This window comes from Brassica napus, chromosome C8, assembly GCF_020379485.1.
Source record: "Brassica napus cultivar Da-Ae chromosome C8, Da-Ae, whole genome shotgun sequence".
Taxonomy (NCBI): domain Eukaryota; kingdom Viridiplantae; phylum Streptophyta; class Magnoliopsida; order Brassicales; family Brassicaceae; genus Brassica; species Brassica napus.
The window spans coordinates 47,170,943-47,197,250 of record NC_063451.1 but is presented as its reverse complement, the minus strand read 5'-3'; the positions used below and the strand labels follow the sequence as shown (position 1 = coordinate 47,197,250).

At 38.7% G+C, this 26,308-nt stretch overlaps 2 protein-coding genes, 1 long non-coding RNA gene and 1 other non-coding gene across 10 annotated transcripts; 3 read left to right on the top strand and 1 right to left on the bottom strand.

The window, feature by feature from the left end:
* Positions 1 to 10,688: 10,688 nt before the first annotated feature.
* LOC125592139 lies at positions 10,689 to 10,795 on the top strand. The gene has a single exon (XR_007327988.1). It is a non-coding gene; the product is annotated as a small nucleolar RNA R71 (small nucleolar RNA).
* A 6,788-nt stretch (positions 10,796 to 17,583) lies between these two features.
* Positions 17,584 to 18,478, top strand: LOC125591321 (ATP-dependent Clp protease proteolytic subunit 6, chloroplastic-like). Its single transcript, XM_048765352.1, has 4 exons — positions 17,584 to 17,745; positions 17,837 to 17,878; positions 17,979 to 18,071; positions 18,161 to 18,478. Exons 1-4 carry the CDS (start codon positions 17,686 to 17,688, stop codon positions 18,206 to 18,208), a joined length of 243 nt encoding a protein of 80 aa, XP_048621309.1. The 5' UTR covers positions 17,584 to 17,685; the 3' UTR covers positions 18,209 to 18,478.
* A 242-nt stretch (positions 18,479 to 18,720) lies between these two features.
* On the top strand, positions 18,721 to 19,951 carry LOC106414592 (S-protein homolog 21-like). Its single transcript, XM_048765351.1, has one exon. The coding sequence runs from the start codon at positions 18,799 to 18,801 to the stop codon at positions 19,213 to 19,215; it is 417 nt and encodes a 138-aa protein (XP_048621308.1). The 5' UTR covers positions 18,721 to 18,798; the 3' UTR covers positions 19,216 to 19,951.
* Positions 19,952 to 22,840: 2,889 nt separating this feature from the next.
* Positions 22,841 to 26,043, bottom strand: LOC125591322. Of its 7 annotated transcripts, XR_007327270.1 has the most exons (9): positions 25,731 to 26,037; positions 25,302 to 25,542; positions 24,816 to 24,931; positions 24,362 to 24,712; positions 24,188 to 24,274; positions 24,050 to 24,098; positions 23,912 to 23,986; positions 23,686 to 23,802; positions 22,841 to 23,141 (listed from the first exon to the last, which is right to left on the bottom strand). It is a non-coding gene; the product is annotated as an uncharacterized LOC125591322 (long non-coding RNA). The 7 variants fall into 7 exon arrangements; XR_007327269.1 differs by having other exon boundaries at positions 23,686 to 23,986; positions 25,731 to 26,038; XR_007327268.1 differs by lacking the exon at positions 22,841 to 23,141 and having other exon boundaries at positions 23,327 to 23,802; positions 23,912 to 23,993; positions 25,731 to 26,036.
* Between the last annotated feature and the right edge of the window lie 265 nt (positions 26,044 to 26,308).

Below are 26,308 nucleotides of genomic sequence, written 5' to 3'. Positions count from 1 at the left end.
TCTTAAACACTAACCGTCTACATTCCATCTTAACCTTCCGAAGAAAATATTATCCGCTATCTTTCCCAACAGCTGGTATCAGAGCAAGGTTACCGTTATCTTTGAAGAAGTGAAGATGGAGGCCACCGTTACCTTTGAAGGTGACATGTTCAAGCTCACGACGGACAACTTATCTTATTGGAAACCGATGATGGAAGATCACCTTTATTGTAAGGATTTGCATGAGCCCATCATCATGAAGGATAAGCCGGAAGGAAAGGATGATAAAGCATGGGAGACTCTTGATAGAAAAGCGGTTGTCGTAATACGTAAGTATGTCGACCAATTTCTCTTTGAACATGTCTCTACCTGCACAAATGCTTTTGAATTATGGACAAAACTTGAATCCATGATTCTAAAGAAAACACCTCGAAACAAAGCTTTTCTTGTTCGACGGTTGGTAAAGTTGGAGTACAAGGATGGCTAGAGCATGATGGATGATGTGTCGAGTTTTAACCCGATTATCTAACTGCAAGTGCACAGTAAAGTACGCAGTAGTAATGCGGGATCGAATCCACAGGGACCGATGATCACACGTAGAGTTGCAGACAAGTTAATAGCTACAGCGAACGAAGATATATTTTTGATGGTTTTTATTTAATTTTCTTTAGTGTCACAAAACATAAACAAGCTGTAAAAAGATGATTTAAACGATTTGAAAACTATTTTAAAACAAACGTTGGGCATTGGGAATTCTCAGGGATTTCTTTTTAATCAAGATACAATTAATGGCAGACACAGGGATATATTAAGAACCGTCTAGAACTCAAACACGATATTAGAATTAACCTACTTCCGTAGCGCTAATTCTCTATGTTATAGAAATCCCCACACTAACTTCCGCTGAGTTTCAATTTCTAAACAAGCATTAAGAACAGGTTCAATATGTTCACAAAGCGCAATAACATCAACTTCCGAGGGTTAAGGACACTTTGCTCATCTAAAGTATTTTCGGAAGTTCAAACAATCACTTTCGGTGCATCAAACAATCTAATATCATGAACTAAGTGATCAATTCAGTTCAAGCAGTAAGAAATCCATTAGATGAAGAAACCAAAACGTAATCCCTTAGTCTACACACGTTTTATGAATCAAAACATCAAGAAATCCCCTATGAGAACCCCTAAACCCAACTAGATGACTACTCACACATAACTAAGCAAGAACAACACGATTTTGATGAAGAAAACATGATAAGATTGTATCAAAACAGAGTAAAGGTTCAGAAGATCTTCTCCAAATGGTTTTGAGATGAACTCCTTTACAAATCTTCACAAATCACACAAAACAAGTTACAAAACTCTCAAATCTCTCTCAAGAACTTGTAAATCTCCTTCTTGGTCGTCTCTAGTCTTTTCTGAGTCCCAAAAGTCCCCTTCTTTTTGTCCCTCTTGAAGTGAGTGGGTAAAAAGGAGTGAAAAGCTCATTGGTGCGTGTGGAGCCCGTAGAGCGTGGGATCGGTCGATCCTCAGTGGTCGGATCGGTCGATCTAGTGCATGAAACCGTAGCGACAAGTTCTGGTCGCTACGCATGTCGCTACAATTCACGGCTTTTCTTCTTAGCTCTGGATCGGTCGATCCACAGACAATGGATCGGTCGATCTATGTCCTGTGCGATCAATACTTCTCATTCGGTCCATTGTTCGGTCCATCTTGCTTCTGAATAAATCCCGAATGCATTCTTTTCTTGCAAGCTATCTAGTAACCTGCATATTACACTTAAGAACACCAAAACGCATCAAATAGACCAAAACATTAATTAAAACCGACCATTTAATTGCTCCAAAACGAGTTTAAAACCGTTAAAAACACGGAATATCAACTCCCCCAGACTTGAATCTTTGCTTGTCCTCAAGTAAAGAGGATTAAAATTTGGGAGCTCACTAACCCTCAGTAGACCTTACCTTGTGATTTCGCTAACCACTTAAATCAGAGACTGTCAAGGCATTCATTCCAAATCCCCACCAAGACCGCGCAAACCTTTCCATATTTCAGACCTGCAAGTCTCAGTTTCAAGTAATCAACTCTTTACATTCATTAAAAAGGGCGTGACCTTTCCACCAAAGATATCTCCATCAGGTATAACGGGCTCGGTGTTTGGGAGGCTGTTTTAGTGTTTAATTAGGTGAGGCTCAAGTGTTTGTGGGTATCAGCGATAACAAAAAAAATGCAAAACATTATGCAAAATCGCTGGAGAAACCGAGTATATTGATAACCACGTTTTCGAACTGCTCAAGTCTCAAATGATCAAAACCCAACAAATCTCAAACTCTAACCCCAAATTTAAACAACGCATCATCTCTGGTACACAAAATAAAAATAAAATGTCTAAATCAAATCTACTGAATGCGATATAAACATGAACTTTTTTTTTTTTTTTTAAGAATCGACCGATTACTTGCAAATGTTTTGTGGTAATCAATCGATTCATATCTGGATTTCTTTTTTTTTTTTTTATATATATTTCAGAACGAAAACTTATACAAACCGAAATCGAATATATACACTGCGATGCAATCACACACTTACAACACCCAATTTTTCTATTTACACCTCTAGACACACAGGTCCGTGTCTAACCACCTAAATGTTCCGATCCTACCTAAGCAGTCGGATGAACCATGTCTACCCTAATCTCTCCATTGTTTTTGCACATGTATGCACATATGATCAGTGTGTAAGAATGCATGGAGATGAAATAAAAGGGTAAGGTGTAGGTGTGGTACCAAACTATTGATGAGTCTGGCCATTCAGGATTATTAAAGAGTGGTAAAATGTGGTAAAGAAAATCCTGAATGTGTATATGGTGTACCGTTTCCTGATGTTGATTCCTGGTCAAAAGAAATTAAATTCATTAATGGTCAAAAATAGTTGAGTCGATTACAATTCACCGAGACTTGATAAAAGATTTAAGGAGAGGTTGTTTGGTCAAGTGGTTCCTCGGTTTGTCTGCGCTAACAGTCCTGAAAAATGGCCAATATGAAATGTAATGCACAACACACAAGGAAATAGTCTAATAATCATCACAGGGTCTGATAAAAATACGTAGAGAGTTTTTTAAAACACAAGCAAATCCGATAAACTAAGAAAATAAAAGAAATAATAGCAATATGGTACATAAGTAGCATCCTCCCCCAGACTTACTTCACACCGTCTCGGTGTGAAAATAATTCCAAGAGAGATTACCGATCAGGCGTTGCGGTCAGTGCGCCTCTTCGAGCGCCTCTCCAATGCTCCATCATCATCAGAGTCCTCCGCTGCCTCAGGTCCAGCAGCGGTGTCGTGAGCGCCTGAGTCGTCATCGCTATCTCCAGAAACAGCTGGCTGTGATGCGCATCCCTTCTTAATGTTGCAGATTCCCTTCCACATCTTCAGCAGTATGGAGTTGTTGGTTTGATGGCTCTTGATGGACCAAGCGTTGATCTCAGCAGCGGATGCAGTAGCGGGAGGTGCTGGTGGCAGCATATACGGAGTGAAATCCGTGGGGAAAAGACTTTCCTCATCTTCAGGCTCCTCCTCTATATCATCATGTGGTGCCTGCTGGTGTGTCGATGATGATGCGACTCCTTTCTTCTTCAGTGTCGCGGGTCTGGCGCAGAGAAATGCAGGCGGTGGTAGAAATATGAGAGCACCTGGATCAGTCAGCTCGGTGATGGCGGTATAGGGTAGTTTGACAAATTGCTCTCTCCCTTGTGGGTCATGGAACTGGTAGATATGAGGGGCTGACTTGTCGATGCTACCTCGCCAAGGGCCGGTGAGGTAGTGGCTGCTAATGAGTGCTCTCATGTCGAAAAAGTTCTGATGCATCCCCTTCTTATCCACCACTCTGTCAAAAGGTGGAAGAAACACTCCACATTGCCTTAAGATCTGTGTGATAACCGCTCCAAACCCACATCTCTTCGTGTCTGAAACTTTGAAGTACGCAAGCTTCTCCGCGATCACAGCTCCTATGTTTATGTCCTTCCCGCTAACATAGGTAATGTCTGCGCCCTGAGGCCATAGGTGTCCAGCCCCGATGAACAGAAGAGCTAGCTCATCTTTTGTCACTGCAGCGGGTTCTGTCTTCCCATAGATAACACTGCTGATCACTCTCACTGCATATCGCAGAACAGGGCTACGAATTCTAGCTTGCTTGGCCTCTCGAGAGATGAAGTTTCCTGAAGCGATGAATTTCCAGAAATCATTGTGTTCCGGGAAGTCAGGAACACAAGATTGACGTCCTTTCCCGAACCCAAAGACGTCGCACAGCTGAAAGATGGTCATGGAGTGGAACTGCCTGTTCACAATGAAGGAGAACATCGCCTTATCAGCTACCGGGTTGTCCTCGTCAGGATGGTAGAGGCGGGCTGATGCGAGGAACTGCCTGGTCAAATCAGCATAGCAATCACAGTGGAGATCGAAGATGTACCCCAGGCCAATCTTCTCGAACAAGGCTTCAATATCCTCGGTTATCCCCAATGCATCTGTAGTGTCTCTGTGAGCGAAGCGCGACGGACATATTTCCACTCCCCTCATCTGCTCGTAGAAATCATCATCATGTATATCCCACTGCTGGGTTATCTCTCGATTCGCAGGATGAGACCTATCCATCTTTCGGAAATTGCCCTTTGTGCTGAGCCTAGCAGTCTGTACCGAGGAACTCCCACGCTCACCCTTCTTCTTCTGTCTCTTAGGCATTATCTGCAAAATTAATTCATCAAAACCCAAGTAAGAGACAAATAGAAAAACACTCTTATAAAATCAATTCTGATCAATCCCCTAAACATGTAAAAATTTAGCACACATCTCTTCTCAAAACTCAAGATAACACATCACACTCCATTCCAATTTTCGTTTTTCAATTAAACTCCAAATTAAAATTTTTATTTTTCAGTTCCAAATTCATAATTGCTTAAAGAAATCATGCTGCAAAGTGTTAATCATCATGAATATTCAAGCATTTCGTTCAAACAATTAGAATTTCAGTTTTAATTTGAACTTTTATCAACATTATGACCATTGGAAATTATTTCTCTAAAATCTCAATTCAAACCAACGAAATTGGCAATCAAGGTAACCCATGAGTATAATCATCACAAATAAACCATCCTAGATGCCATTCCATTTAGAATTCGGAGATTCCCCAACATCAAACCCTAGGGCGATTTTAGATTCCAAAATTAGAGAGTCATACCTGTGTCTTGATGAAAACTGATGGTAGAAACGGATAGAGCTTGAAAAACTAATGAGTTTAGCACCAAGAATTACAAAAATCGGATGAGAGATGATGGAAATCGAATTTTGTGTTCTTGAGAGGTTTGGAGAGTTTGAGAGGAGAGGAAGATGAAACGATATGTGTTTTGATCGATATTTTCGCGAGTTGGGTGTTCTATGGGTGTTTTCCGGTTTAAATTAAGTGAAATCCAACCGGGCAATACTTACCTTAGATCGACCGATCCATACTCGTCGGATCGACCGATCTTCTCCTGAGATCGACCGCTCTACCTCACCCGGATCGACCGATCTCTTACATGGATCGCCCGTTCTGTTTCTTTAGGATCGATCGATCTCTGCCTGATAGTGATACATGCCTGAAAATCATCTAAAAACACAACCAAAAATTAATTCACACAAGAAAACATAATCACAAAAGAGAAAGAAAATCAAACCATGTGGGTTGCCTCCCACTCAGCGCTTGTTTAAAGTCGCGAGCCTGACTATTTTGTTGTCCTTAGGCGAGATCAGGTTCCGATAAAGGAATGTTGGTTCCTTCTTCGGGTTTTGCATCTGTGAAGTAAGGTTTTAGCCTCTGCCCATTGACTGTGAACTTCCTCCCATTCTCTTCCAAGACAACAGCTCCATAAGGTCTAACCTCTGTGATGGTGAAAGGTCCGGACCAACGAGACTTAAGCTTTCCAGGAAATAGCTTGAGTCTAGAGTTGAACAGAAGGACTTTGTCTCCAGCAGCGAAGTCTCTCGGGATTATCTTTCTGTCATGCCACGCCTTAGTTCTTTCCTTGTAGATTTTGGTGTTCTCATAGGCGTTCAACCGAATCTCGTCCAGCTCGTTCAACTGAACCATCCTCCTTTCTGCAGCGGTTTTAATGTCGAAGTTCATCAACTTCGTTGCCCAAAAACCACTGTACTCCAATTCCACAGGTAGGTGACAAGACTTTCCATAGACCAGATTAAAAGGAGTGGTGCCCAAGGGAGTCTTGTAGGCGGTTCTATACGCCCATAAGGCGTCATCAAGCTTCACAGCCCAGTCTTTCCTTGTTTTGCCTACAGCCTTCTCCAAAATCCCCTTGATTTCTCGGTTCGATATTTCAACCTGCCCACTTGTCTGAGGATGATAAGGTGTAGCTACCTTATGCTTTACTCCATGTTTCTTCAGCAGTTTATCGAACGTCTTGTTGATGAAGTGAGAGCCTCCATCACTAATAACCACTCTCGGGATCCCGAATCTTGGAAAAATGACTGTCTTGAACATTTTCTTGACAACACTAGAGTCATTTGTCTTGCTGGCTACTGCTTCCACCCACTTGGAGACATAATCAACCGCAACCAGGATGTACTCATTTCCATAAGAAGATGGGAAAGGGCCCATAAAATCAATTCCCCATACATCAAAAACTTCAACTTCAAGGATGAAATTTTGGGGCATCTCATTTCTCTTACTGATGTTGCCCTTCCGCTGACATGCATCACACTTTGAGACAAACTCATGGGCGTCTCTGAAAAGTGTAGGCCACCAGTAACCAGCCTGCAGGACCTTAGAAACCGTCTTGAATGTTGCAAAATGGCCTGCGTATTCTGAACTGTGGCAGTGGAAAAGAATCCCTTGCATCTCATTCTCCAGAACACATCTCCTGAATAAACCATCTGAGCATCTCTTGTAGAGGAAGGGATCATCCCAGTAGTAGTGGTTCACATCTCTCATGAACTTCTTCCTCTCATACCCCTTCAGGTTCGGTGGTTCAATTCCAGCACATAGGTAGTTTGCAAAGTCTGCAAACCATGGGAGATCATCCTGAATTTGTCTCATGACACAGCAATCAGCCTGATCCAAATACTCATCCTCCAGCAAGGTGATCACATAGACATTCTCCTCGGGTAATGTATCATCCAGTGGTGTTTCAGCTTCCACTCTCATTCGGGAAAGATGATCTGCCACTCCATTTTCTGCTCCTCTCTTGTCTCTGATCTCAATATCAAACTCCTGTAGCAGTAAGATCCACCTTAAGAGTCTCGGTTTAGCATCTTTTTTCGTCATCAGGTACTTCAAGGCTGCATGATCTGTGTGCACAATTACTTTCGAGCCCACCAAATAGGACCTGAACTTCTCGAAAGCATAAACTACTGCCAGCAACTCCTTCTCAGTGGTAGCATACTTGATTTGAGCATCATCAAGCGTTCGGCTGGCATAATAGATCACATGGAGTTTCTTGTCTTTTCTCTGCCCCAAAACAGCTCCAATCGCGTAATCACTTGCGTCACACATTATTTCAAATGGCAAGTCCCAATCTGGTGGCTGCACAATGGGAGCACTGACTAGAGACTTCTTGAGAATCTGAAACGCAGCGAGGCAGTCAGCATCAAAAACAAACTTCGCTTCTTTGCACAGCAGACGGGTGAGTGGCCTCGCTATCATAGAGAAGTCTTTGATAAACCTCCTGTAGAAACCGGCATGTCCCAGAAAACTCCGAATATCCCTCACTGTCCTAGGAGGCTGTAGGCTGGTCATAACTTCAATCTTTGCTTTGTCAACCTCGATACCCTGCTCTGATATCCTGTGACCCAAAACAATGCCATCTTTCACCATGAAATGACACTTCTCCCAATTTAGCACCAAGTTCTTCTCCTCACATCTTTCCAGCACCTTGCACAGATTAGCAAGGCAGTCGGTAAATGAAGAACCGTAGACTGAGAAATCGTCCATAAAAACCTCCATAATGTCCTCAATAAGATCAGTAAAGATCGACATCATGCATCTCTGGAAAGTGGCAGGAGCATTGCACAATCCGAAGGGCATTCTCCTGTAGGCAAAAGTACCGTATGGACAGGTGAATGTTGTCTTCTCTTGGTCCTCTGGATGAATGGGTATCTGAAAGAACCCGGAGTAGCCATCGAGAAAACAGTAGTAGGGGTGGTTGGCTAGTCTTTCCAGCATCTGGTCAATGAAAGGAAGTGGGAAGTGGTCCTTCCTTGTGGCTGAGTTTAGCTTCCTGTAGTCAATGCACATCCTATGCCCTGTGACTGTTCTGGTAGGAATCAGCTCAGCCTTCTCATTTGTGATGACAGTGATGCCACCCTTCTTAGGAACCACATGAACCGGGCTCACCCAAGTGCTGTCTGAAATTGGGTAGATCACCCCTGCACTCAACAGCTTTAGAATCTCCTTTTTCACAACTTCCATCAGTTTGGGATTCAGTCTTCGCTGGTGCTCTATGGACGTCTTTGACTCATCCTCCAAGTGAATCTTGTGCATGCAAAGATCTGGAGAAATACCTGTAATATCATCCAAAGAGTACCCCAATGCTTTTCTATACTTTCGCAATTTTGAAAGAAGCAAAGCGGTCTCCACATTATTCAGGTTAGCACAAATAATAACAGGATATGTGGAATTCGGTCCCAAGAATGCATACCTCAGCCCAGCTGGGAGGGCTTTAAGTTCCACCTTTGGAGCATTCTCCTCACTCCAATCTGGTTGGGAGGATGACGGTTTGACGGTTTTATCGGTGCCTGAGTCTTCAAGGCTGACATAGGCGACATGCTTCTCAATCGGTGAGGCTGAATCCAAAATCTCAGAAAATCCAACCACTTCTTGGTTCATGAACCCGAACTCACTCTCCCTTTGGGTCAATGCGACTTGTAGAGGATCATCAGTGTGCAACTCTTCATCCATTTCCTCCACCAGTTCAGTCAATGTATCAACCCAGAAAGTCTGTCCATCAATAGTCGGATTTTTCAGCACCTTCTCCACATTGTATCTCATCGCCATGTCTCCTAGACGTAAGTCTATATGCCCATTCTGTACATCAATCATGGCTCCAGCAGTAGCTAAAAACGGTCTGCCCAAAATGAGAGGATCTTTAGGTTCCTCTTCCAGCTCCAGAACTACAAAATCGGTAAGCACATATCCCTTTCCAACACCAACAGGGATGTTTTCTAGTACACCGACTGGTCTTCGCACTGATCGGTCAGCAAGGACCAAGGAGATCCTTGTAGGTTTGTAGTTCGTCATGCCTAGCCTCTCAGAGACAGAGAAAGGCATTAGGCTCACTCCTGAACCCAGATCGCAGAGACTCTTCTCAAAGGTAAGTGATCCAATGCGGCATGGTAGAACAAATGCTCTGGGATCTTCACGCTTTTTAGGCATGACATTTTGTAGAACTGCGCTACATTCCACATTGAGCATCAACACACCACGCTCTAGGCTCATCTTATCAGTAAGAATCTACTTCATGTACCTTTTAAGAGAAGGTACCATCTTCACCGCTTCAACGAATGGCAATCTCACATGTAACTCCCCAACAAGGTTCTTTAGCTTCTCGTACTCACGTTCTTTGATCTTCTGCCTTGGTCTGGATGGGTATGGAGCCTTAGGAACATAAGCAGGAGGCGCCACATACACCTCTTCAGGTTCAGAGGAATTTGGCTTCGTTGACACGGGATCGGTCGATTCACATGGACCGGATCGGTCGATCTCCGTCCCCTTGGATCGGTCGATCTTGAGATCGGTCGATCTCTTTCTTATTCGATCCCTCAATCGTTTTTCCACTCCTAAGTGTTACAGCATTCACAAACTCCTTGGGATTTGTCTCTGACTTCCCTGGTAGAAATCCAGGTGTTGTTCTGCTGCTGGAGGCGGTTTGAGCAACTTGCTTTTCCAAAACTTTCAAATGGGTGTTCAAAGCTTCAAACTTCCCATTAAGCTCTCCATACATGTTATCCACCTTGGTGTTTATCTCTGCAGTGTTATTCTTCTGACCTTCTAGCACCATTTGCAGCATCTTCTTAATTTCGTTATCCTGAGAAGACTGTGACGAAGAGGCATTCCCTTGATTCTGGTAGTTGTTGTACTGCTGGCTTTGCTGAAATCCTGAGTTGCCCGAGTTGTTCCCCTGATATTGATTTCTGTTCTGATATCCTTGGTTGAACACACTCTGGTTCTGATTCTGGTTCTGCCTGTTTCCTGCCTGAGGGTAGGACTGATGTTGTGGATTCTCCACATTGTTGCTCCGGTAAGACAGATTATTTTGCTGATTTTGACTCCATCCAAGGTTCTGATTGTAGCCTCTGTTGTAGTTTCCTTGACCACCAATGTAGTTCACATCAGCTTGCATATCATCTGAATCATCACCAACAGTTTCTTGTGAGGAACGATAGCCTTGCTCCTCCACAAATTTCACAGATTTCTGATCTCTCTTGAGAAGCATCTCAATCTTGGCATTCAGCTCATCTATCTTCTTGGATTCATAACCAACACCCTTCTGGCTGGTGTCAAACCTTGACTTGCGGTTTGCTTTGCTGGATGACAGGTTGTTCAGCAAGGTGTAAGCTTCTTCAACAGTCTTGGTCATGAAATCACCATTACTTGCTGTGTCCATGGCATCTTGACTCTCTTCATGAACTCCATTATAGAAAATGTTCAGCAAGCTCACATCAGTGTAACCATGGTGAGGGCAGTCCTGTGTGTACTCCTTGAAACGCTCCCAAGCCTCATGAAAGCTTTCTGAATCAAGCTGCTGAAAGCTTCCAATTCTGCTTCTCAGATATGTGGACCTTGACTTGGTGAAGAAATGCTGTAGAAAAGCAGCTCTTGTCTCTTCCCATGTAGTAAGAGATCCTGGAGGGATGGACTTTAACCATCTGATAGCTTTATCAGCTAAGGAAAACGGGAACAACCTGCATTTCAAAGCGCCTTGAGGAACTCCATTATGTCTGCTGGTGTCACAGACTCGCTCAAAATGCTCCAAGTGATACATCGGGTCCTCAGACGGGTTTCCATGAAACGGATTTTTCTCCACCAAATTAATGAGACCAGTCTTGATCTCAAAGTCTCTTCTCTCAATGGGAGGTGGGCGAATCCCAGAACGATCGGCATAGAATGCATCTGGTGTATCATAATGTGCAAGCGTCATCCTAGGCATGCCATAGTCTCCAGCCTGTTGTCTTGCAGCTACACCAGCCTGCTGATTATCACCAGCATTGTTGCCTTCTCGTTCATCTACAGGAATTGGATTTTGCGGGTTGTCCTGAAACTGGTCTTCTTGGTGTTCAGCCATTTCAACCTCTTCAGCGGACTCAAGTCTTTTCTTTTTCACTTGTCTCTCTAGGCGGCCGAGCTCTAACTCCAAAGGTATTAAATTCGATGATCCTTTGCTTCTAGTATGAAATCCGCTCATTCACCTGAAAACACAAACAGAAAGAGAAAGACAGAAACATTAGACAAAATAAAAATGCTATAGTCTTAAACTGATCATTAACTCTAGGGTGACCAAATGGTCCCCGGCAACGGCGCCAAAAACTTGATGTGTCGAGTTTTAACCCGATTATCTAACTGCAAGTGCACAGTAAAGTACGCAGTAGTAATGCGGGATCGAATCCACAGGGACCGATGATCACACGTAGAGTTGCAGACAAGTTAATAGCTACAGCGAACGAAGATATATTTTTGATGGTTTTTATTTAATTTTCTTTAGTGTCACAAAACATAAACAAGCTGTAAAAAGATGATTTAAACGATTTGAAAACTATTTTAAAACAAACGTTGGGCATTGGGAATTCTCAGGGATTTCTTTTTAATCAAGATACAATTAATGGCAGACACAGGGATATATTAAGAACCGTCTAGAACTCAAACACGATATTAGAATTAACCTACTTCCGTAGCGCTAATTCTCTATGTTATAGAAATCTCCACACTAACTTCCGCTGAGTTTCAATTTCTAAACAAGCATTAAGAACAGGTTCAATATGTTCACAAAGCGCAATAACATCAACTTCCGAGGGTTAAGGACACTTTGCTCATCTAAAGTATTTTCGGAAGTTCAAACAATCACTTTCGGTGCATCAAACAATCTGATATCATGAACTAAGTGATCAATTCAGTTCAAGCAGTAAGAAATCCATTAGATGAAGAACCAAAACGTAATCCCTTAGTCTACACACGTTTTATGAATCAAAACATCAAGAAATCCCCTATGAGAACCCCTAAACCCAACTAGATGACTACTCACACATAACTAAGCAAGAACAACACGATTTTGATGAAGAAAACATGATAAGATTGTATTAAAACAGAGTAAAGGTTCAGAAGATCTTCTCCAAATGGTTTTGAGATGAACTCCTTTACAAATCTTCACAAATCACACAAAACAAGTTACAAAACTCTCAAATCTCTCTCAAGAACTTGTAAATCTCCTTCTTGGTCGTCTCTAGTCTTTTCTGAGTCCCAAAAGTCCCCTTCTTTTTGTCCCTCTTGAGTGGAGTGGGTAAAAAGGAGTGAAAAGCTCATTGGTGCGTGTGGAGCCCGTAGAGCGTGGGATCGGTCGATCCTCAGTGGTCGGATCGGTCGATCTAGTGCATGAAACCGTAGCGACAAGTTCTGGTCGCTACGCATGTCGCTACAATTCACGGCTTTTCTTCTTAGCTCTGGATCGGTCGATCCACAGACAATGGATCGGTCGATCTATGTCCTGTGCGATCAATACTTCTCATTCGGTCCATCTTGCTTCTGAATAAATCCCGAATGCGTTCTTTTCTTGCAAGCTATCTAGTAACCTGCATATTACACTTAAGAACACCAAAACGCATCAAATAGACCAAAACATTAATTAAAACCGACCATTTAATTGCTCTAAAACGAGTTTAAAACCGTTAAAAACACGGAATATCAATGGAGCACTTGAACAATTTCAAGGGGATTGTAAATCATCTTAACAAAGTTGATATGAAGGTTGAAGACGAAAGGCAAGCCCTTTTACTCCTTAGTTCACTACCGGAGAGTTGGGACACACTAGTTGTCACTCTAAGCAATTCAGCACCGGAGGAAAAGCTTACCATGGACACCGTCATTGATAGCCTTCTAAACGATGAAGTTCGCAGGAAGGAGCGAGGTTCGAGTTCTTATTCAGAAGCTAACATTGTTGATAGACGAGGTAGAGAAGAGACTCGTGGCCAAAATAGAAGCAGAGGACGAGACCAATCTCGAGGAAGATCTAAGTCACATCCGAGAGTTACTTACTATTACTGTGGCAAACCGGGTCACATGAAGTCGGAATGTCGGTTTCTCAAGAAAGACAAACAAGCCGGTAATATCAAACCAGACCGGTTCAATCCTACAAAGAAGCATGAAGACAAGACTACCACCATTGTGGAATACCAGAGTGAAGAATTATATCTCGTTGGAGAATGTAATCTTAGCTCTGATGATAGCTCATGGATCGTTGATTCTGGTGCTTCTTTTCATGTCACCCCTCATGGAAGCTTCTTCACAACCTATCAAAGTGGTGACTTTGGTAATGTTCAAATGGGAAATCAAGGAAGAAGCAAGATCGTTGGAAAGGGGGATGTTATTCTTACATCAAACACAGGGTGTAAGATAGTTCTCAAAGATGTGAGGCATGTTCCCGAAATCCGACTCAATCTCATATCAACCGGGAAGCTTGATGATGCCGGTTTGGATAGCCACTTTGGCAGTGGCAAATGGAAGCTAGCCAAGGGGAGTTTGATCATGGCTCGAGGAAGAAAAGAAGGCTCTTTATATGTAACACAAGCCAAGCTTTGCAAGGAAGAAGTAAATGTCGCAAGTGATGACATCGATATATGGCACCGAAGACTTGGGCATATGAGTGAGAAATGTTTAAATATACTTTCTCGCAAGAAACTTCTTCCTGATATGAAAGGTATTTCTCTCTCACCATGTCATGATTGCTTACCCGGAAAACAACATAGGGTCGCTTTCCGAAGATCATCTACGCCTATGAGAAGAAAGCATATTCTTGATCTTGTGCATACTGACGTATGCTCCATGTCCGAGAAATCCAATGGAGGGGCATCATATTTCGTCACCTTTATTGATGACCATTCAAGGAAGGTATGGGTATACCTTTTGAAGTCAAAAGATCAAGTTCTTGATGCTTTCAAGGAATTTGTAGCCCAAGCAGAGCGAAGTACGGGTCAAAAACTCAAGTTTGTTCGATCTGACAATGGTGGAGAGTACCGAGGTCCCTTTGAAGCGTTTTGCAAAGCTCATGGAATCAGGATGGAGAAGACACCACCAAAGACGCCACAACTGAACGGGCTAACAGAAAGAATGAATCGAACGATCACAGAAAGAGTTCGGTGCATGCTCTCTCACGCTAAACTACCCAAGCCATTTTGGGTAGAAGCCATAAAGACTGCAGTGGATGTCATAAATCTTACACCATCAGTTCCTTTGGAAGGCGATGTCCCGGAGGAAGTTTGGTCGGGTAAGAAGGTCTCTTACAACCATTTGAAGGTGTTCAGTTGCAGAGTGTTTGTTCATATACCTAAGGATGAACGAGCCAAGCTAGACTCCAAGACTAAAGAGTGCATCTATCTTGGGTCACCAAGAGATGATTTCGGCTATCGGCTTTGGGATCCGGTTAACAGAAAAATTATCCGGAGCATAGATGTTGTTTTCTTCGAAGATCAAACAATCGAAGACATCAACAAATCAAAGAAACCAAAGCTAAGGGTTGTAAGAAATGAAGATTCTCATAAGCCTCAAGATCATGAACAAGTGATTGGAGATGATGGCGAAGGGGATCCCATCATGGATCCGAATGGTGATGAAGGTGAAGAAGAAGTTCAAGTGGAGCCAGAGGAAGAACATGAGCCAAGAAGGTCCAGAAGAGAGAGAAGACCATCTGTAAGATATTATCGAGATGAGTACGTTAATCTTACATATGAGGGGGAGCCTCAAAGCTATGAGGAGGCCATAGGAGACACTCATAAAGATGAGTGGGTTGAAGCTATGCAAGATGAAATGCAATCCTTGCATGATAATCACACTTATGAGATGATGAAGCTACCAAAAGGAAAGAGAGCCTTGAAGAACAAGTGGGTGTACAGGTCGAAGCATGAGGAGAGAAGCTCAAATCCAAGATACAAAGCTCGATTGGTTGTGAAAGGATTCAACCAGAAGAAAGGCATAGATTTTGAAGAAATATTCTCTCCAGTGGTGAAGATGTCCTCTATCCGAGTGGTTCTTGGTCTAGCAGCGGTTCTAGACTTGGAGATTGAACAACTCGATGTCAAGACGGCCTTTCTACATGGTGAACTCGAAGAAGAGATCTATATGGAGCAACCTGAAGTATTCAAGATTCCAGGAAAAGAAGACTTGGTGTGCCGATTAAAGAAGAGTCTTTATGGCCTCAAGCAAGCCCCAAGACAATGGTACAAGAAGTTTGACTCGTTCATGGTGGATCATAACTTTAAGAAAACCAAGAATGATCATTGCGTTTTCATAAAGAGATACGAAAGCGGCCATTTTCTCATATTATTGCTCTATGTTGATGATATGTTAATTGTGGGTCAAGATCGCAACAAGATAGCCGCATTGAAGAAAGATTTGGGAAGGTGTTTTGCGATGAAAGATTTGGGGCAAGCGAGACAGATTCTTGGAATGAAAATCACTCGGGATAGGCCAAATAAGCTTTTATGGTTGTCCCAAGAACGATATGTTGAAAGGGTGTTGGAGAGATTCAACATGCACAAAGCAAAGTCGGTGAGCACTCCACTTGGTGGACATTTCAAACTAAGTTTGAAGCAAAGTCCAACAAGTGAGAAAGAAAAAGAGGAAATGAAGACTACCCCATATGCATCAGCAGTGGGTAGTCTCAAGTATGCTATGGTGTGCACCATACCCGACATTGCCTATGCCGTAGGAGTTGTGAGTCGCTTTCTCGCCAATCCAGGAAAAGAACATTGGAAAGCAGTTAAGTGGATCCTACGCTATCTACGAGGCACAACGAAGAAGTGTCTATGTTTTGAAAATGGAAAATTGGAGTTGAACGGTTACACTGATGCAGATTGGGCTGGTGATAAAGATTCAAGGAAATCGACATCAGGATTCGTGACTACCTTTGCAGGGGGAGCTGCTTCTTGGCAATCGAAGCTACAAAAGTGTGTTGCCTTATCCACCATGGAAGCGGAGTACATCGCAGAAACGGAAGCGTGCAAGGAGATGCTATGGATGAAGAACTTCTTGCTTGAGTTGGGAGTAAAGCAAGACAAGTACAACATGCTATGTGACAATCAAAGTGCTATTCACTTAGCAAAAAATCCAACGTTTCACTCTCGCTCAAAGCACATTGATATTTGACATCATTGGATCCGAGAAGTTCTTGAAGAGAAGCTCATACATCTCAACAAGGTACACACCGACGAAAACTGGTCAGACTTTATGACCAAGGTATTACCGATCAAGAAGTTTGAAGATTGCTGCAAAGGCACCGGCATGACAACGGTTTCGGGGTAAGTCGGAAAGGGGGAGATTTGTTGGTTTTTCCTCCATTAGCCCAAAACCCAAAATTATGATCCATATTAAGAGCCCAAAAGAAGAGCACAAGGAGAAAGAATTATCTAGAATTATGGAGAAGAAGAGAGAAAGTTATGAAGTACAATAATTAATGTTAGATATTTTGAAATAAGATAATAATTTAGAGAAATATAGAACATGTTAGAGTTTGCTTCTTTACTTGTATAAATAGGGGTACTTAGCACCATTTGTATCATCCAAGAATCAAAAAAAAAATAGAGAGAAAACATTTCATAAAGAGTTCTAAGAGTCTTTAAAAAATCTCCAAACACAAGTCTTAGTGAAAATTCTTTTCCTAAAATAAGAAGGTTATCTTAAACACTAACCGTCTACATTCCATCTTAACCTTCCGAAGAAAATATTATCCGATTTCTTTCCCAACAGAAAGATGTATAAAATACAGTTGATGTTCAACATTTTTTTCATAACTGCAAATCCAAATTATGCCAAATGGCTCTGCTCCTCGATTTTGTTTCTTCCGCAGTTTTCGGTTAATATACCAGAGGCATTGTTACTGTGCTCTCATGCCTAAAAACTACAAAAGTTTGCTTTTCTTTGAACAAATTATTACGCTTCGAGTTTCGGTAAAGATAGATTTCCACCATCATCATAAGGATTAGATTAGTCAAAGACTCAAAACACACCTTCCAGTTTCAACCAATAACAATCAATATATACAATACAATAGAAACGATATATATGTGAATGAATCATGTCATTTACACAACTTTCATCCATCATATCGAATCAACAATTCAAAGAATTTGAGTCACTTTCAAGCAAAATTCAGTTTTACTGAAAAAACATATAGAAGATGTAGATATCCATCACATACTCACATGAAACACAACATACGGAAGTGCACTATCATAAAAAGCAAGGAACAGCTATATTTTATCCCATATAGATGAAACCCAAACAGACAGAAGTGATCTTTGCTCGTCTGTCACCACTTAATCTTAGATAGATAGCCGACAAAAAAAAGTTTTGGAATCCAAACCTAATCAAAAGTTTTAGATAAAGCCTAAAGTTGGAACAGTAGCGTTTGGAGTAGCAGCGAGTCAAGGAGCACTTCTTCTAGCTGGAGGTGAGAAAGGGATGCGCTATGCAATGCCTAACACTCGTGTCATGATCCGTCAACCTCAAACTGGATGTGGAGTATGTCTCTTTCATTCTCCTTGTTACTAGTTGGAATTTTATATGCGTATGAACTTAATTGATTAGCAAACTTTTCCACGGGCATGTGGAGGACGTGAGGAGACAGGTGAATGAAGCCATTGAAGCCAGACAAGTAAGACTTTCTCTTTATATATTAGATGCTTCTTGGATTGAGAATATGGAAGGTCAAGTCGTTGATCTGATTGATCTCTTTTGGTTGTTTCTACGAGCAGAAAATTGACAGGATGTATGCAGCCTTCACTGGACAACCTCTTGAGACAGTGCAGCAGTACACTGAAAGAGATCGTTTCTTATCCGCTTCTGAGGTAATATTACCAGTTAACTCAGAAATAATTTGAAGCTATGGTTCCTCATAATCCTTATGTACATTGTTGGATGTCATTTTGTTTTGCAGGCGCTTGAGTTTGGGCTGATCGATGGTCTACTGGAAATAGAATACTGAAACATCATACAAGACAATGCACATTAGACGGTTCATTGCATGTTCAAAGCTTCCTAGTTTCATTTGAATATGAACAGTTGTAACTGACTTTGTGCATAAACCAGCTTGGTTTTAGTGTCTACTAAACAGACTAAAACCAAGCTGTCCCATTTTTCTATTTGCGCTGAACCAATATGAAAACTTGTGTTCTATTTACGTTAGGTTCAGCTTGTTACTATTCAGTTAGGTAATTAAAATCATATACAATGCCAATGCATTTGTATCGCTGAATTTCATGGTTTCTACCGCATTTGCAACTTGACTAAAAGAGAGGCTGTAAAACAAACTTGACTAAAAAGAGAGGAACATAGCTAAATAGAGAGGATGGATAACCAGGCCATTGGCATCAATCTATTTATTTGAAACGACTTGATACACCTCAATCCTTAATAGAAAATTCCAATTATAGAGCAAGAAGATAATGTTAAAAAACCTCAAAAATAGCAATACGTATGTGTATATATAAAACCACAAACATAAAGACAAACAAGTTTTAACAATACAAAAATATATATATCTAAAACATCTAGAAAGAAAGAAACAACAAAAAAATGAAAAATATTTCAATCTTTCTATTTGTTTTTACACTTTGCATGATCGACAATGCATATGGTGCCAATTTATTGAAAGGGGAGAAGACAACACTCTATTTCAGGAACGGCCTTAGTTACAAGAAATGGCTCAAGGTACATTGTAAATCAGGGAACGACGATATGGGTGTCCACTATCTGAAACCGGGTGGAATCGATTACACATTCAGTGTCCACGACAACGTTTTCGGGGGCACACTTATCTGGTGTACCCTGAGCAAAGGACCTGATTATAAGGTCTCTTCTAGGTTTGACGCCTATAAACAGAACAAGGATAAGCCTCACGGAAAGTCATATAACTATCTTGCTAAAGATGATGGCATCTATCACAGTAATCTTGTGGAATTTAAACTTCACAAGAAGTTTGACTGGAAATAGAGATCACAAACTAAATCTCCCGTGTTATCAGATGTTTTCAATATATGTACTTACTTATATATTAACACCATTTATTTGTTATACTTGTAAAAACCAGTGATATACTTGTAAATGTATAAATTATATACTTGTTAAAGTTGTTCTTATTTGTTTCACTGTATTTAAAATTTATAAATTAAACTTTGGTGTTATTCAGTATATATTTTCTAAAAGTTACAATTTTTCTATCGTTTCTTCATTAGATCGTGACGCGAAATGATCTCAAAACCCTTAACAAGCCAATTTAGCATATGCGAACTAAATCAATCTCCAACACTTAACATACAATTCCAACCCAGATTTATTAATAAGCTCTAAGTTACATGCAATGAATACTATTTATAAATTTTAAATGTAGTTACGTATATGCATGTGGTAGTCTTTTTTACCGTTTTCAGATTCTTTTAAGAGCATCTAGCATTTAGAACAATTTCACTTCAATCCATTGCTATTTCTTCTTCTAAAAAAGAGATTACTAGTTGTTTCTCTATATTTAAGGGAAGAAATAACAATTTATATTCTTTATTCTATATTTTGAAGATTAGGGAAATACTTTGAAGCAAATTCTATCTCTATTATAGAAATCTTTTATTTTAGAAGAGAATATAGTAAAATACATTAGAGATGGTCTAAGAGAAATTAACTAATAACCACATAACATAAACCCAAAAAAACACACAAGAAGGTAGAGATGATATCAGTGTTAAAAAAAGATTGTCAAAACAATATTTGATATGGGAATGGGATATATAATCTACTTATAACATTCATTTTTAGATGATTTCTGCATCATTTTTGCAGCTCGAGACAAGGCTTCGGAGAACTAGAAGAATAGTGATCGATAGTTTGTCTTTATTCACGTTAACATAATCTGAGAAGTGAAATACTCTACAACGACCACCATCACGAGCTATTGTTCGATTTTTTTTTCTTCTTGTAAAGGGCTATTTTGTTGGTGTGCTTGCTTCTATACCATTTTGATGTTTCTCTTACCTATTGTTATATCGTCTCTCATCATCCCATTTAATTTCTATATTTTCTCCATGCTTTTATTATTATGTTTCCATTATTATCTACTAAGGGAGGTCCGCGCTACGCGCGGGATGTGATGGATCGGTTTTTATAAAAAAAATATGTTTTAGTGTAAATTTTCTTTTACGTTAAGTTAGGTGTGAATATGATTATATTGTTTACGCCAAATTTCAATTATATAACTAAAATGATCGAATTATTGGTGTTGTTGATGTTTTAATCATGAATTGTAAGCTTTTATAATGATTTAAGTTTTATAACTATAAAATACATAAATCAATCGGATTCGATCATTTGTGAGAGTTTATAAAATAGTGCAGAATGAAGTTTTTATTCAGAGGAACTCTCAATCAAAATTATTATAGTTGTTTTCGAGAATGTTAGTAATCGACATTATTAACAATTTTTGTTGTTTTTTTTTTGCTTTTCTTTGTTTCTTTAGTGTGATATTTTTTGGTTATATTTGCTTATATATTATGTAATTAAAATAATGCCTTTGTAAAAAGAATACCGAAAACATATTTTGTGTTTCTATTATGTATGAATATATAAGACTACTGTTTTTGGTTTAAGATATAAATTTTTGTAAACTTTCTTTTTATATTCATTTCGTTGGCGGTATGATTACTTTAATCGATTATTCTTGTCTACACCAGTATATTGAGTGTTATTTGTATGTTTGCATTTTAGTAGTTTTAAAAAAATTAACTTGGACTATGGTTTTTAAACAGAAAATATACCAATCAATTAAGATATTTTTTTTTTGTTAAAGTTGTTCGGCAAGTCTGTTTGATAGAGCATGTATAATGCATGAAACATTTATATGCATTTTTGCATTTGAAGCTCGAGCCGGTTACGTCATCTCAAAGAATGGTCATGAATTGTTTTGACTTGTTTGAAGTAGAAACAAAGGTTGCAGTTGTTTTCCATATCATTGACATGGCAGCTCGTTGGTGGTTTGAGCTTCTGCATGCTATTGTATTATTTGTTATATTACATTAATTTCTGACTTCTGTTCTCTAGATTGAATTTATTGGATATGTATTATGTACTCGATTGTGGTTTTCTCTCTATTTTGTAATTTTTTTCTTTCTAAGTTTGAGTTTCATGACTTGTAAAAAAAAAAAGTTAATTTTATTTCAGTTGGTGTGAATTTCATTATATATGATAAATTAAAATCTTTTTTTTAATTTATGTAATTTTATATTATGTTACATAATTTCATTAAATTATTATTCATGATATATTGTATCAAAATTTTAGTTGAATTGATATTAAACTAATGATATGTGGGTTATACAATGTTATTTAAAAAGATTTAGTCTAAAGAATAAGATGAAGAATGTAAAGAAATTAATAAATGTTACAAAACTATGCTTCCATATCATGGTTAGGTTATTTAGAAAAGTATTTACTTTTGTTTTTCACACGGTTGAGCTTACCTCTTGCTGATCCCCTATATATTATTTGAGAAGCATTACAACTTCTTTTTGTAGCCACATGTCATCAATAGAATGATTCTTAGAATCATTAGAGAAATATGTTGGTCCATCTAATTATATAATAAGTTTTTTATTAAACTAATAATAAATTCATCATTAATGTACTTTATTATTTCCTTAAATAAATTTTACGAAATTGCCTAATGTGGCTAAAATATATATATGGCAATTAATGATTTTGAATAATAAAGATTTGATAAAAAATAGTGTATCTTCTATCATATTTGTTTAATTTTAAACTATTAAATAAATTAAACAACCACAATAACCATATAATAAAAATTTAGATTTTTATGTATATGTTATATTTTGAATTTTTATAAACGGCTATAAATTACTAAAACTGTTAAAAGTCTCACATTCAAATTTTATGATCCATGGTTTAAAATTTTTGTTATGACAAAATACAAATGATTACAAAAATTATATAAGTAAAAAGTCTAATTTAATTAATTATTAAGATTAATATATATATATCGTTTTAAATTAAACTATAAACAATATAAAATACAATATTTTAGTTTCAAAATTTACTTTGAACAGTTTTTTGTTAAAAGTTTTGAACGATCATTGACAACTTATTTTTTTTAATTATAAATTACTAAAACTATTAATCCCACAATGAAAATTTTGTTATCAGTAATTTAAATTTTTTTCTATAAAAGATACAAATGATCAAAAAAACTATATGAGTAAAATCATCATTTAATAGATATTAATATTAAAAATATAGTAAAATATATTATCTATGTTAGTATCATTTAAATTTAATAACATATCCTATCAAATATAAAAAATATATTTTTTGGATTAATAAAATTGATTTATATGTTCGCACCAATTTAATTATATATTTAATAGTTACTGGTTTTTAATTATTTAATATATATTTATTATTTCATAATATGTAAAAATATTTAATACATAAATAATTTATATATATAATGTTGATCCCGCGCAAAGCGCAGATCTTAACGTAGTTTAGTTATTATTTCAACTTTGACCTCCGTTCCGTTTTGATAGTACATGCAAGGAAGATCATACCATCTGCATGTGTTAAATATGTATTTTTTATGTTTTCAGTATTTGTGGCTCCTTTTCATTTTTGATGGCATATAGTCAAATTTGCACAACTTTGTGTTCTTCAGTTCCTATTCCGATCTTTTCATATAAATAAATTTGTAGAAGCCTAACCGGGCCTCGTGGTCTGGTGGTATAGGAACCTCGGCTGAGGTGCCCGCCATCATAAATTCGAGACCCGGCTACAGCGGATTTAACATGGTTTCCGTTGGCCGCCAGGACCTGCCAGTTCCGGTTGGACGCGGTGGGATAGTCGGACTAAGGTCCGGATACCTGGATTATCAAAAAAAAAAAAAAAAATTGTAGAAACCTGCATGACGACCAGGGTGTACACTAACAATATCAGAATCATGTAATGTCAATATAACGATATGTCAATACATGTAGGATAATAATTAATTATACAACTTAAGACTTTTTTACTAATTTTAAAATTTAAATTTAAGACTTAATTAATTATGATCCTAATGTGTGGTGCTTTTTTTTTCTCTAAAGTCTCAATAATCTACTAATTCAATTTTATTCTTTATCATTTACTATTGAATGTTATCAAATCTATTAATCGGAAATTTTATAGCTTTGCCAACAACCTAGACTAAAAGAGAAAACGATAGATAGTTTTCATTGTTATGTTATTTTACCTAAGTTTTGCATTTAGACAGTTCTAAAACTTTGTCTACATCTATCGTCCAAGCCATAGACACAGGTGAAAATCTCACCCATGGATTCACCCATGGATTGCTCCCGTTCCATCTACAATTCTTTATTTTCCTGTGAAGATTAAAGTTATATAATATGACGTTTGAGGGCTTCATACATGAGCTTATGGCCGACGCATATTCCCTGAGTCCCCACCCGAACAACCCCTTTCTTATATTTATAGATCAGACCGTCCAGCTTCCATGAAGCTCACCGACTCATGAAGGTAACACTCCTAAAAACCAACAACAATAAAAAAAATTGAATAAAAATTGGAACTTCTTAACCATGTTTAGATCAAAGTTTTCTTGCTTTCTCTATAAAATTTGCACAAGTCACTTAACAATCTTGTGTGTTTCCCATTGGAGTCTAGCAGCGCAAAGAGGTCATCATCTTGAACAGTAGAAGATACTTGCTTTCTGCAGACTATTATGCGATCAGGAATGTTTAAATGATATAGAGCAAGATGAAGTTTTCCTCACCTGTTAGTTTAAGTTGGATAGTGATGTTAATCCCAACAACAGTATATATCTGCATAGAAAGGAGAAAACCCAGAAAACATGAAACCTGCATTTTTTCATTGATAGAAGATTAAATTAGAGCTTCAGAGAGTGTTGTACATTTTATCAGCTGGGGGATTGATATTCCCTAATGCAGAGAAAGCTCCACCAAGTGTAACAACCATCATAACTGTACTCGCTTATGAACTGTCATGTTTAATGGGTTAAGATGAAAGAAACAATCATGGTGACAAATCTAAATTGAGTTTTAAGATTAAAGATTCTGATTCTTACTATTGCAAGACTGATCAGAGGTCAGATGGCGAGAATTAGTGACTTCACATGGATAGTCATAGACCTTCTCAATAGAATCCCAGCTGCACTTTATACTCAGAAGAGAGGAGAGACATCTCCTATCCCATTTTTAACCGTGCACAAAATCAGCTACATGAGGAATCCCATCTTGGATCAAAATAACAAACATATAAATGGAGCTAAGACATAACAACAGCTCAACTTTGTCGCATATCAAAGAACTAATGAGTTCCTATTGTTTACTCTTCAAGAGGGGAGAGAAATATCGTACTTCAAGGGTGCAGAGCTTCCTTCTGTGACTGGAACATTAGCGTAGCCAGCGATCTCCCACTTTTATTTTGCATATAGGATCAACAGAGAGAATTCACAGCCACATCCCAAGAACAATGTTCAAAGAAAACTGTACATAGGTATAGTGATGGATTGTACATACCCGGAGCAAGGCGGTGCGTACTTGCGTGTAACATCTTGTGTTGAAACATAACCAGACACAATACTTAATTAGTCTTAGTCTTCATATCTCTGTCATCATTGTCTCCATGCTATCAGCTAACCACACATATAAAATACACAGTAATGTTACAATCATGTTTGTTGCCGCTTAGCTCCTTATAGTGTTATAAGCTCGTTGAATAAAGAGCTTCTGAGAAAACCATATAACAATACAAAATAGATTAGCACTCAGAAGGCAATTTTCATTTTCTTTAGTGACAATTCATCAAACTATAAACACTTAGTTATTAAAATATTTATAAAACCATAATTTATAAGCAGAGGTATAACAGAGCTTCAAGTTGAACTTTTCATTGACTTATAAAAAGCTAAAATTTAGGCGAAGATTGGAAACCATTACAAACAGTTTCTTCTAGAATGTTATTCCAGTGCCAGTAAGCTCTATCTGAGCCGCAGAATATTATACCCGTTCTACGGGCGTATCCTTATCATCTGCGCTGTGGCGTCAGTCTTTTGTTCACTCATGCCGTGCCTTATCTTTCGGTAACGTCGCTGCACATGATTCTCAGGATGATCCCGGTATGATATGGCGTCGACGGATGTGGATCTGAAATTGGGTACAAATATTGTTCAACAGGGAATGTTTATGTGGTGGTTGTACGGACGGTGCTTTAACGGCTGCATCTCGTCTTGTTTACTGATGATGTCTGCCATAGTTTGCAAAATATTTATGAGAAATATACCAAAAATTAATAACCAAACAAACCAAAAATAAAAGCAAAGAGCAATATGAAACATCAATCGAAGAACTTAAGCTAGAATCATAAAACGTTAAAGGAGACTGATTTTGGGTTGTAAGGAATGGAAGGATGATGTTCAGGGAATGAAGATTCACCTTTTTATACACAGAGATTCACCGACTGAAAGTGAAGGGAGATGCATTGAATTCAATGAGGAATCATTAGTGGGATAAAGGAGTTAAGATGGTCATTGATGAGAGGAACATCAAGTCACTCCAAACGACACCAACATCAATTTCGCTTACATGGCTTAAAGATATTGAGTCCAAACGACACGAACGAAAGTCCAAACGATACGAACAAACATTCACTCAAAATATTCGCTGTTAAAAGTCATCTCCCATTCACTTTATGGAATCTGAAGAATAACATGAACCCTATAAAGGGAAAATAATTGTTGAAGACGAAGAGAGAGAGATGAATCTTATATTCCCAAAACGACGTTGTTTAAGCGTCTTTGTGTTTCTCGTAGTTAGACTGGGTTTATGGAGGACAATATAAGCCCAAAACACAACGAAACCCATATGTATTGCAGACTTGACTTAATGAAACGATGAGTTTCATGGCCTGTGACACGTGTCAAGCTTACGGGAGCCGATTTTATGACGTGTCCGCCTACGTGGCTTCACCAGGAGTGAGGAAACTTAACTTTATATATAAAGATATTCGTACA

Excerpts from the sequence above, each read along its gene's own strand:
- LOC106414592 (XM_048765351.1), top strand. The coding sequence starts at position 18,799 with ATGAAAAATATTTCAATCTTTCTATTTGTTTTTACACTTTGCATGATC.
- LOC125591321 (XM_048765352.1), top strand. The coding sequence starts at position 17,686 with ATGCGCTATGCAATGCCTAACACTCGTGTCATGATCCGTCAACCTCAA. Across the intron at positions 17,746-17,836 it reads AACCTCAAACTGGATGTGGA|GACGTGAGGAGACAGGTGAA; the intron begins GTATGTCTCTTT and ends GGGCATGTGGAG. Across the intron at positions 18,072-18,160 it reads GTTTCTTATCCGCTTCTGAG|GCGCTTGAGTTTGGGCTGAT; the intron begins GTAATATTACCA and ends TTTGTTTTGCAG.